This window comes from Equus asinus, chromosome 9 (genome assembly GCF_041296235.1).
Source record: "Equus asinus isolate D_3611 breed Donkey chromosome 9, EquAss-T2T_v2, whole genome shotgun sequence".
Taxonomy (NCBI): domain Eukaryota; kingdom Metazoa; phylum Chordata; class Mammalia; order Perissodactyla; family Equidae; genus Equus; species Equus asinus.
In genome coordinates this window covers 14,676,645-14,689,358 of record NC_091798.1, presented here as the reverse complement: position 1 = coordinate 14,689,358, position 12,714 = coordinate 14,676,645, and the positions used below count along the sequence as shown (strand labels likewise).

Genomic DNA, 12,714 nt, shown 5'->3' with positions numbered 1-12,714 from the left:
GCTGGCACAGTGTGGGCACCCAGCAGGCCCTCAGTGAGCAGCTATGCTTCGTCATCCCGCCCCGAGAGTCTGCCTCCAGGGGGAGGGAAGGGCCAGGGGCGAGCTGTTACCTGAACCCATCCTTGTGGCCCTCGCTCAGGTGGCAGGTGCCTCCGTGCTGACAGGGGTTCTGGATGCAGGTGTTGATGGGCACGGTGCAGTCTTTGCCCTGAGGAGCAAAAGAGGGAGAAGCGCTAGTGAGGGAAGCTTGCAATGGCTGCCATGACCAGGAGAGCCCTGCGAGTTCCCAGCATCCTCTGGGATAGGCCAGGGAGATGGCCACAAGGAGGTCCTGGGAGCAGCCTGCTGTGTGACTCGGAGAAAGTCATAGGGAGCCCGCACCTTTGGTCACTCCATGGTGAGGAGGGGAGGAATGCCGAGAACTCAGGTGTTTGAGCCCCAGCTTTGCTGTTCCCAGAATTCACACCCTTCTCTCTATCCTAAACTGCTTTGGACTTTGGATACAGGAAAACCTGGTTTCGCATTCCAGCTTCATCTCCTCCTGGTTGGCTGACCTTGACCTTATACAAGCCTTATAACTTCGCCAAGCCTAGCTCATAGAGTTGTTAAGAGAATCAAACCAGACCTCTCGTATAAGGAAATGCTTAACATTACATAACACGTCTAGCACGTAGTAGGCATTCTACAAACGCTAGTAGATGATATTATGATTAGCCTCACTGAGGCTTAAAGACAATCCACAACTTGAGTAGGGTGGACTAAGGCTGAAGTGTGGTCAACGAACCTAAGCCCTATAAAGTGACAACCCCCAGAGATTCATCTTTGATTGGCCTGGACATGGGCCCAGGTGTTGGTATTTATTCTAAAGTTCTGCAGGTGATTCTAATGTTAGGCCAGATTGTGAACCCCTGTGACTGAGAGCCTCGGGTGGAGTGGGATTCCTTTGGAGCAGGCCCTTCTGAAGGGAATGTTGGAGCTGAGAAGGAGCCAACTGTGTTCAGGGAGGAAGAACATGTCAGGCAGAAGGAACAGGGAGGGCAGAGGCACTGAGGAGGGAACCCAAGGCAGAGACTGTGGACATTAAAACCCGTGTCCTAGGGAACAGCCCAATGCTTGGCTCTGGCTCCAGCTTCTCCCCCGGGACCCATGGCCCAGTGCTGCACCCAAGTCTTAGCAAGCAGTCCCTTGGAGGACCTTTAGGGTCTGGGGAGGTGTCTGCTGTGTTTGTTTCTGGGCTGTGGACTTGGTGTGGGCACCCTGCCAGGCGGGGGTGATCACGGGAGCCCTCCCACTGCCACACCACCTGCTCGCCATCTGCCTGGGAAAATCCTCTTTCCCCTCTGCTGCCACCAGTGCCTGTGATGGAGGGGGACTGGGCTTCCTGGCTGGGATGTCACTGCCAACGGGGCCCAGGACTCCACTGTGGACTGCCTGTTTCCGACTGGCTCCAACGCGGACGCCTCGGGCTCAGTCTCCAGCAGCGGGCAGGCACGGCTGTGACATCTGGTTCTCAACACGCCCTGTCACAGCTAAAGGGCCCGTCAGAGGTTTCTTGCAGGGGAGAAGGAGAATGCAGTTTGGGGCGGGATCTGGGCTTATCCTAAACCAGAGCAACATGGGATCCCTCTCAGAAAGTCAGCGTGTGGAATGAAAACTGAACACTCATTCCCACTCACATTTACTGAGCACATTTTCTATTCTAGGCCTCATGCTAAGTGTGTTATACTCACGATCACATGTCATGTTCACAACAACCCTATGAGATCGGTATGGTTGTTGTTACCCCCATTTTTACAGATAGGGAAGGCAGACTTGGAGAGCGAGGTCATATGTCTAAGACCGCACAGCAGTAAGTGAACAGGCAGCAGCTGAACCCAGACATCCAGCCCAAAGCCGGCGCAGGCGACCTCTGTGCTGGGCCACTCACTCCCTCTCAGAACACAGGCTCCGGAGTCAGGCAGACCTGAGTGCTCATTCTAGTCCGGCTGCCATGTGCCTTAAGGAAATCACTGGTTCTCTCTGAGCCTTGTTTTCATCATCTGTAAAATGGAAATAATAATACCTACCCTGTGGAGTTAATGAATGTTAGAAATCACACACATACAAGGCGCCTGGCACATAACAGTAGCTCCATGGTTAAGAGATATTCAGATAATGATCATGATGATTATTGGGGTCTGAGGTAGGGCTGAATGTTGGGTGATTAAAAGACTTTTTCAGGTTTTCGGTTGGTGCAGAACAGTCCAGGAGTGAGCGTGTGTGTCTGTGTGTGCACGTGTTGTGGAGGAATGGGCCATGAAGAGCAGGACAGGAGAACCTTGAGCAGGTCAAGGCAGGCCCCCCTGGCCCCTGCCTGGCCCATCCTCTCTGCTCTGGGGAACTCTCCAGTGCCAGGGACTCCTCCCCTGGGGGCAGGGGTGGAGGTGGGGATGGAGTTGGTGGTGTCCCCTCTAGCCTCTTATGCTGAGCACAGAAATCCAGGCGGCAGAGCCTAGCACTTGATATAATATGGTAATTGGGCCTGGAGGTGGGGATTTCTGTCAATTACATGTCCTTGAGAAATAATTACTATTGTCAATGGCTGGCTAATTAGCTCAATTCAACTCTTTTCACCCTCATTTTGCTCAAATCCACTAGATTTGAGATGCTTCTTGGTGATCTTACACCCCTCCCAAACCCAGTGTGCATGTGTGTGCGCAGGACATAGCTGGGGCTTCTAGCTTCCTTTAAAGGAGCTTGAAATCAGCTACCCCCATTGGAAACCTCTTTCTGAGATGGAGGTGGGAGGGCTGCTCTAAGACCTTATTACTCAAAGTGTGGTCCTCGGACTGGTAGCATTGGCATCCCCTGGGAGCTTGTTAAAAATGCACAATCTTGGGCCTGATCTCAGATCTAATGAATCCAAACCTGCATTTTAATAAGATCTCCAGATGATTCTCATGCACATTAAAGTGTGAGAAGTACTGTTATGAGACCCTGAACATAGGTGCATAAAGCTAAATGGCTGGAAAAGAATCAGCCACAATATATATATTATTTCCCCAAACCTTAGAATAGTGGTAAAACAGGTTTCCTTTGTCAAGTGTCTCCTGAATCCTGGCACTGAGGCAGGCACAGTACATACGTGACGCCTTGGACCCTTACGACAGCTCTGCAGGTGAGTATGGTTATTCCCATTTACTGGGAGGAAAAGTGAGGCTAACAAGAATCAGTTACTAGTGGAGTGGTTGAGAACAGACTTTCCTGCAAGAGAGGGCTGAGTTCTGGGCTCAGCACATGTGCAACTTAGTCTGGGAGTTTTGGTAAGTTATTCGATCTTTCTGAACCTCAGTTTCCTCATTTACCAAAAGAGGATAATACAACTTATTTCAGAGGATGATTAAGAGTGTTAAATGAGATAATATACTTAAACTGCTTCACAAAGGCCTGGCATTATAGTAGGTTAACAGTAGCTGCTACTAAACCTTAAAATAATGGCTGCTATGCTTTTTTTGGAATATTGTGGCTTCCCAAGGTCACTCGATTAGTCAATGGAAGAATTGAGGTATCTGGAAATAGCTAGGTAAATGCCTGGACTTTGAGCTTGGTTTTGTGGGCATCTGGAGGTTGCTGTTGACTTAGCAACTCACATAGAAGTACAACCTCAGTAGTTCTGCTTGGGTGGGCTTCACCCAGAAATAAAGGAAAGCAGCATGAAGAAATGCAAGACAGAAGGTGTGATACAACCACAATCAAAGGACCCTCCAGTTCAACCTGCTGCATTTGACAGCTGAGCAACCTGAGGTGGGAGGAGAGCAGGAGCTGTCCAAGGTCACGCAGTCAGGTAGGAACAGGCTCCAGAGGGTCCTGCTTGGTGTTCTTTCCACCACCCCCCCCCCCTACTTTTCCCTGTCCTGGAGATTCAAATAGGTCCTAAATGGCCAGGGACCCTCACCCACAGCCCCTGCAATCATGGTGCTTGCCAATGGGCAGTGAATGCAGTGGCCAAGAGCATGCGTTCTGGAATCAGTTAGTTTTGAGCTTTGAATCCCAACTCTCTCACCTACTATCCCCAGTTTCCTCAACTGTAAAATGAGGGTCATTTTAAGACTTGCCTCCTAGGGCCTTGATGAGGAGTATGCAAGATAATGCATCTATCTTGTTTAGTTCACTCTCAGTACATAGTAGGCACTCAACAAATGCTAGCTGATAATATTACTGTTGTTGTCATAGGCATCATCATCACCATCATCACCATCATCATCACCACCACAAGCATCATCATCATCATCAATGTACCCTAGACCTGTCTGGGCCCTACAGCTTCCTCAAGGTCAAAATCTCTGTTCTAATTCTTCTGAAATCTAGAAGATGCTCAGAATCTTGTGAGCAAAGTCCAAACAAGTGGTGTTATCCTGCAGGAGCCCTGAGGATGCACTCTTTGCTCTGACACTCATGGCCAGGCCAGTGTCATAGTGTCATCAAGTGTAGTTGGAAGAAGCCTGGGGCTTCAAACTCACCTCCATGACTTTCAGACTCAGGTCAATTTTAAAGAGAGAGAGGTGCGACTCAGAACGTAAAGTGGTTATCTTTAAAACAGTGATGGTGCTATCCACCTCATAAGGTGATTATAAAAATCAGAGGAGGGAATAAACGCATGAGGTCCAGTTGTCCGCCTGATAGTTGATGCTTAAAAAGATAACTATATATGTATGAAATTGGGGATGTTATACACACACCTCACATTCTAGGAGAGCAAATGACAGTCCTTGGCAGTTCACAGTGTCAAGAGACTGACAATCCCTGGTGAAACAGCCACATACCACCTGCCACCAATGGTCCATTCTACATCCCACTATTGAGGACCAGCATGCAAGGGTGAAGGTAAAAGGCAGCCATGTAACAGCGTATTGAGTGCTTACTGAATGTGGGGTACTGTCCTAGGTGCATTGCATGTATTATTGTACATTTGATTCTCACAGCAAACCTGTGAGACAGGTGCTAGTTTACAGATGGGAAGCCAGAGGTGGAGCCACTGGCCATTGCCACCAAGCTAGTAAATGACAAAGCTTGCATCCACACCTGCCTCTCTGTAATTCCACAGCCTGAGTTTTCTCCACTGAATTAATACAAGGGAGTTTGAGGATCCAGGCCTCTTGAGGGTGTCTGCTAAATTTCTATTCTTCCCCTACAATAGTTGTGTGTGTGCGCATGCGTGCATGCATGTGTGAGTGTTCAGGGTGCATGGGTGTAGGACTCCAGGGAGTTTGAGGCCCTGGGGGTGGCTGCCTGGGGCAAGGCTGTCTTCAAAGGGAATCGTTTGGTTCTCATGTCTCAGGCCCATAGATGGCACTCTGACACTGTCTGTAGCTGAGAAAGCCACCAGGGAGGCCTGTCTCCCAGAGTGAGCCTGCCCCTCAAGCTCATCACTACACACACAAATCTCCATGGGGACCAGAGACCTGGGGATGCCAGCTCTCTCCCACTCAGCCTGTACCAGGTGTGTGCATTCGATGGGCTGTGAGGCTGTCTCAGCTTGCTCAGTGCTTTCAGATGGGTGCCCTGGGGAGGCTGAAATCTGGGAAGCCGTGAGGGTCCTGAGGAAGAGGACCCAGTCACCGCTTTGCTGACCCCAGTGAGGCACAGCGAGGGGCTCAGCTATCTAGGAAACCCTCCAGGGGAAAAGGCAGGGTCCTACCCCAACCCTACTGCTTACAAGCTTTGGGACATTGAGTCAAGCCCTTTCAACAGTCTGAGGCTCAGTTTCCACCTCTATAAAATGGGAATTAACGAGTCCTTCCTCAAAGAGTGTGTTTGAAAAGAAAAGGTGGATAAAATGCCAAGCAGAGTGCCTGGCACTTAGTTCATACTCTATAGATGTTAGTAGGGAGGCAAGATAATGTGTTCTGGATGATGCTGGGTGAGAAGAAAGGAGGGAAGGATTGTTCTGGAATTAGCCTAGGCTTCTGGGGAGGACAGATGGAGAACTAGGATCTCCATCCCCTTGCTGGCTGCCCTGAGCCTGTCAACAGTGTGGGTTGGTTTGGCAGCCCCTAGGCCTTTGAATCCCCCATCCCTGTATCCTCCTCAAGCTGGAACCAGCACTTTCAGGGCTGGCCGTCCTGAGCACAGGGTTGGGGAGTTAGAGGAGGATCTGGAAATCCCCTCGAAAGGGCAGGCAAGATGGCGGGTTCAAAGGACGCCTCTTCTTGGAAGCACTGTAAGTCTCTGAGACTAAATTTCCCCATGTTTAACAAAGAAAATACAAATATTACATTTCCTCCTTATCTCAGAATGTCATTGTCAAGACTGTATGGGGTCCTCTGTGATTGGCATGAGCATGATGCAACTGGGCAGCCCCCACCAGCTCTGGGGAGAACAGGAGTAGTGCTGGCAAATGCCCTTTTGGGGTGACCTGTGGAGTTAACCACTGTCCTTGGAGAAGGGAGGGTCAGCAGGGCACAGTGCCGCCACTGGGCCATGAACGGTGGGGGGTGGGGCCTCCTGCCATACCTTGTAGCCATAGGGGCAGGCGCAGTGGTACAGCTCCACGGGATCCTGGCTGCACGTCCCATTGTTCTTGCATGGGCTGGAGAGACAGGCATTGCACTTGGCCACAATGTTGATGTCCACTGGCCCTGGACAGCAAAACCACAGAATGTTTATGGCAAGTCCCCAAGTGAGCTCACTGTCACACCTCCCTTCCCCTCTGCTCTGGCCCCTTCCTCAGCCAGCTGCCAGCCTCTCCCCATCTCCCTGCACAGAGGGCAGCTGGTGCTCCCCAGCCAACACATCCAGTCCAGCTAGAGTCCCATTAATTCAGCCATTGTCCGGTGAGGAAAAAATCACAGTGGGACATCATTCAGAAGCACTTCTGCAGTCAAATCAATTACTGTAATTAGTCTGATCCGATTTTGGTGCTAATCTGCAAACAATGCATTGTAATCAGAAACCTCTTGTGTATCTTTTTATGTTCCGGAAGCTCTGGGCCCAAGTTCCATTTGGACATCCCATTCCTCCGCCCCCAAACACCCCTCCCCATGGAATAGTCTATGCCAGGCTAGGGAGGGCACAGTGCCTGAGCCAAAGGGATACACAGGAAGTCCTCCTTGCAGAACTCTTGAATTAGCAGGAGGAAGTAAGAAACAGCTGCAGAAGACACAGCAATGATGCTGACGATGGATGGCAAACTGTATCAGGTACACTTCGCATCCATGACAGTTTCGACTGTGTCCTGCTCTCTTCAGCTTGTAACGGCTGGAAGAAGTGAGGTGATGGTCCCTGCACAGAGCTTTACAAAGGGGGCTGTGAGCTGCTGCTGCGGCCAGCTTTGACAAAGTCTGGATCAACAGGCCCTCCTTAACGTCAGGACTTTAAATGATCCTGAGATAACGGTCATCAATTTGGAGATTGGGTTGAGACTGACCCCAGGGTGAGTCTGACCATTTGTGGGTGGGGTGACTAGAATGGCCTGACTGAGAGTCTGTACCAGCTGGCTCAACCCTGGCTTCACATAGGAACAGGGACACTATCTGTCCCAGGGAGGCTATGCGTCCCAGGAACACAACGACGTTTTAGAGAGTAACGAATATCTGTAAATCAAAATAAACATTGAGGAACTAAGAGATGAGCAAAGGACGTTAACAGACAAATGTGTAATATGGTTTTGGAAAAAAATTCAGTTTCCCCAGTAACCAAAGACAGACAAAATATAAGGAGATACAATTTTTTACCTATTGAATTAGCAATGATTATAAAATAATGCAAGAGTCTGGTGAAAAATGCACTCAAATGCTGCTCTTGGGAACGTAAACTGGTCATAACCCATTTTGGAAATCAACTTGGCAAAGCGTGTGAAGACCTTAATAATGATGATATACTTTGGCTCAGTGATTTCTGTTCTCTGCCTCTTATCTAAGGACATAATTTTAAATAGAGAAAGACCTTTACACGTCAGTGGTAAGAAAAAAAATGGAAATACTCTAAAAGTTCAAAACCAGGAATCAGTTAAAAAAGTTATGGTGGAATATTACAGCAGGGTGGTCAAGACCATGCGCTCTGGAATCAGAAAGACCGGGAATCCTCCTAACTGTGATCTTGAGAAGTCATTTAACCTCGGTAAGCCTCAGTTTTCTCAGTTTTTAAAATAAGGGTAATATTAAAGTCCACCCTATAGAGATGTTGGGGAATTAAACACATTAATACATGGAAAGTGAGAATTAAATGAAATAATATATGAAAAAGTGCTTAACATAATGCCTTCCGTATAATAAGAACTCAGTAGTAGTTTGTTGTTATCATTGTAATCATGCAGTCAATCAAAATCTCATGTGCCAAAAGATGGCTGTAGCAAAATGGGAAAATGCTTATGCTCTGAGAATGTTGGGTAAAAAAAGCAGGTTAAAGATTTTTCCAACTATGCAAAAATACATAGAGAAAGAAGTCAGAGGGGAATATGTAGAAATGCCAGCAGAGAGACTTAGAGGAGAGAAGGACAAATGGACCCTTGGATGCAGCTCCACATCAATTTCAGCATCTGAGTCTCTCTGTGTGACCAGTGGAAGAGACAGGGCATTGGTTTCGGAAGTCACATCTGTTGAGATACCCAGCTCTGACAGGCTGTTGGAGACAGAGCAGGCCCCGCCAGGGGCAGGGAAGGGTGGAGGGGTGGGTCAGCACTTACCTTTGCACTGGAATCGGTGGGTAGGGGTGGTGAGCAGAAGTCTGTCGGCCATGGGCTCGGGGCTACTGCAGCGGGCGATGCCAGGCTCCTTGTAGCCCGCCTTTACCCACTCTGACAGCCAACGCAGACTGCAGTCACAGTGGAGTGGGTTGGTTCCCAGAGCCCTAGAAGGCAGAGCAGGAGTCAGGGTCCCCCGCCCAGCTTGGCCCACAGGCTCCATACCTTTGGCCCTCTGGAAAAGCAGAATTTTCAGACTTTGGCTAGACTGGGGGTGTCTGACATGAGGACTAGTGGAGAAGCAGTTTCCACTGGGGCAAATTCAATGACTCCAGACTGGATCTCCAATGCCTGCAGATGTTTCAACCCCACTCAAGCCCCTCCCACCTCTGAGGCTTTGCTTTCACCTACTCTGCTAAGATTCAATCCTCAACTCAACTCTAATCCCAGTCCCTCTAGGAAGCTTTCAGGGCATCTGGCCTTCTGATCATCTGGCTTCTTGCCCTAATGAAGGGTCTATTGGAGGACATACTCTGCAGAGAAGGTTTTGATACCTAGCTACCTGAGAAACAGCTTCAGGCCCCTCAAGGGGTTCAGAACACGCCACCCCAAATATGCCACTTTGGAATACTGGCTATTTTGTGCTGAAGGCACTTGAGAAACGGCAGGTGCAGGAAGGGCTCTCTGACTTCTCCCTTGCTACCTAAAAGCAGATCGTATTTCCTGTGAGAAAGATGCTCTCTCTGCACCAGGAAAAGAACATTCTTATCACCAGCGATGGGGAGTTGATGTCGAAGTGGACTTGTACAAGCAAACCTACTAAAGTAACCCTGATCTTCCATCAGTTTCCCCCATTTATTTCCTAGTCACTGTCCCACAATTTACTGCCCTTGGCACAAGCCCCTTAGTCATGTCATATCCCCACAATTTATCATTCTTTGTGTAAAAAGGTATAAAAGCCTTGGGGCCCAATGGCTTCTTTGAGTCTTTGTTTTCCTTTTGAAGACTCCCATGCACACATAAAAATACTAAGTAAATTTGTATGCTCTCCCGCTGTTAATCTGTCTTCTGTGTGTCTAATTCTTAGGCTGGCCACAGAACCTAGGAGGGGAGAAGGAAGTTTTTTCTCCCCTGCACCACTCAGCTTGAAAATGAGGGGAGGGGATGGCACGGTCCGGCACAGACATCCGCAAAGTGGTGTCCAGGAAGAAAACCCTAGAACTTCTGTTTATTTTTATCATATCCTTTAACACTTCTATTTTGTGAATGTTTTATAATATGCATACATAATATATCAGTATTGAACTATATGTACAGTGTGAAAATAATTAAGAATACAGAAAGTAGGTACACAACCTCAAAAATTTTCATTGGCAGAGGTAAGAGGTATGTAATGCCTAGTCTCTGTGGGCCTCAGTTTCCCCTGTGTACATGGTGGGGGGCAATGGCTGATGCAGAGAGCAGAGTGGTAAAGAATATGTGTGTTGGAGTCAGGCAGCCCTGGATTTGAACCAGAGCTCTGCCACCTACTCGCTGTGCGACCCTTGGACAGATTCTTTAGCCTATCTCACTTTGTTTCATCATGTGTAATAAGGGGATAAAAATGCCTTCTTGCTATAAGAAATAACTGGGATAATTCACCTAAAGCGTTTAGCACATAGTAAGAGTTTTATGTTAGTTCCTCTTATTAAATATTTACATTGTTTACATAATTCACGATGCCTTTGAGGGTGTTGGAAGCAGAGAACACAATGTGGGTACATTTTGGTAAAACATACTCTAGGCATGGGGAAAGAACATACACTGAAATGTGAGCAGTGACAACATTATCGCTGCACTATAACAGTTTTCCGCTTTGAGTGGGTGCACACTGGGGAGACGCTACTTACAGATGGGACAGAGAGGTCAGGTCATTGAAGGAGCCTTCGGGAACGCTGGAAATGTCGTTGCCATGGAGGGTGCTGAAGTAGAAGCACAGGTCAGAAGGTTAACACCCAGTGACAGCTCTGAACTTAGGACACTCTCTTGGTGTCCCAGGCTGGCCCAGTCCCCCTTCAGTTTCGCTCGGAGCCCCACTGCTAGCAGCAGCAGGCACCATCTCCTTCCAGGCAGGTGCGTAGAAGTTTCCACACCCAGCTCAGCAACAGGGATGTCGGGGGGGAGAGGGTTTCGGAAAGAAGAGAAAGGACTTTTGAATCGGACAAGCGTGGGATGGAATCAGAAAGCAGTCTCTTTTAGCTGTGGAACAGTGGGTAAGTTACTTTTCTTGTCTGGGCCTCCATTCTTGTACCTGAACCATGGAGAGATCTGTCTACCTAATGGAGGCCTTAGAGAGAGAATGTGAAGAACTGTGGTGGAGATTGTAAGTCCTGGAACCAGGCTGCTTCCATTCAAACCCTGACTCTGCCACTTACCAGCTCTGTGACTGTGAGCAAAGTTACTTAGACTCTCTGTGTCTCGGTCTCCTACGGGAAAATGGGAAGGAAAGTAATAGATTTGCCACAGAAGGTGATTGTGGGTGCATTAATCCACGTAGAATCTAGCATTTTCTAAGTACTAAATGATTAACCGTTATTAATATCTGTGGAAGGGTCTGGTATCGATAAACAAATTTGCTCCCTTCATCTTCATGTAGAGAGACTTTAGGGGGATTAAGAAATGCTATGACTCCCAGCTCAGTGATGGAGGGTGGGAGTGCACTCAGCTCCTGGGGAGGTTCCCTGGAGCCGGACGCTCATCTTTATAGGAAAGGGTTGGGTGTCAGCCATGAGTACAGGTCTGGCAGTTGTGTGCATCAGTCTGTTCATGGGGCCAGGCGACTGGCTTGGTATTAATCATACCTCTCTCCACCCTGTGGCGCGGTAGTTGGGAGCTATTCTCGCTTGCAGAGTGGTGGCATATACTGAGCTTTCAATAAATGCCTGGAGAATAGGACCGTGAAAAAAACTGAATGAGCATTGTTCTGCTGCTCAAGGAACAAGAGGAGCAAATCCACAATTCATGGATTATATCCTCCATTGAAGGATTAATCACCAACTGCATACAGAAAAATCCCCAAATGGATGACTCCCTTTGGGTCTGGCCTGTGAAAGGCAACGTGGGTGAAATTCAAAGATACTCAAGGACTTCTTTAGTGACTGTTGGACACTGTCCCCTGTGCTGTGGAGGGAGCCCTAGTAAAACAAAGGGCGAGTGACTGTGGAGGTGTAAGAAGGAGAATAACTAATGAGTCTGCTCCTTTGTTTTCCTTTTAGCCGATGCTGGCCTGCCCTGGGCTTTCAGCTGAAATACAGACATGAGCTTAATTACGCTTAATATAGAACAATGGCTCCCAAACTGACGGAGCCTCAGAGCGAGCTGATGCTCATGCAGATTTCTGAGCCCCAGCCCCACAGATTCTGATTCAGTGGGTCTGAGAGGCTGCGTTTCTAACCAGCTCCCAGGTGGTGGTGATGCTCCTGGTCCAGGGACAACCACAGTTGGTCGCTCTAGGCTGTCATCCTCATCGCCATGAGCTCCTCCTCCTTCCCCCTCCCCAGGACAGCAGGAAGAGGGATCTTCTCACCTCCCTGGGTAAGAAGCGGCTAGAAGCACTTCCGTACGCTTTTATCAGTATCACTTCGCCTCTAATTCATGTGGTTATTTATGAATCACACCGGCTCCTGCCGGCTATTACTTGGATGACTTCATGGCTGCTTGCTGTTTGGCAAACACACCCAGCCCTGTTGTTAATCATTTCCGAATGAGGCCTGGGCCCCTGGAGAGGCACGAAGCCCTAATTTAAAAACACCAAATGACCCAAAGGCAGCTTTGGCGCTGTGGCTCCTGCGAGTCACGCTCCCATTTATTATGAGCTGAGCCACTGAGATCTCTATAAACTGCAGAGTAACGGGGCTGTAATTTACTGGGACAACGCTCAGGAAATCTGCCTACACTGCAGGTTCTTGCTCCTGGTTTGGCCCCCAAAGAAGGCCTCTTGCATGTCCAACCACAATCCTAAAGTTTGCTAGGAAAGGGGGACAAATGTGCCCTCCCAGGAAAGATGAGCACCCCTC

At 48.7% G+C, this 12,714-nt stretch overlaps 1 protein-coding gene across 1 annotated transcript in view; it reads right to left on the bottom strand.

Moving 5' to 3' along the window:
- SLIT3 (slit guidance ligand 3) overlaps positions 1 to 12,714 on the bottom strand; it is a 588,267-nt gene that overhangs the window by 36,797 nt on the left and 538,756 nt on the right. Inside the window, exons 24-27 of the mRNA XM_070517106.1 lie at positions 10,549 to 10,620; positions 8,663 to 8,826; positions 6,493 to 6,617; positions 111 to 208 (exon numbers count right to left, since the gene is read on the bottom strand). Of these exons, the coding sequence (XP_070373207.1) occupies positions 111 to 208; positions 6,493 to 6,617; positions 8,663 to 8,826; positions 10,549 to 10,620 (459 nt within the window). The remainder of the gene's footprint in view (positions 1 to 110; positions 209 to 6,492; positions 6,618 to 8,662; positions 8,827 to 10,548; positions 10,621 to 12,714) is intronic.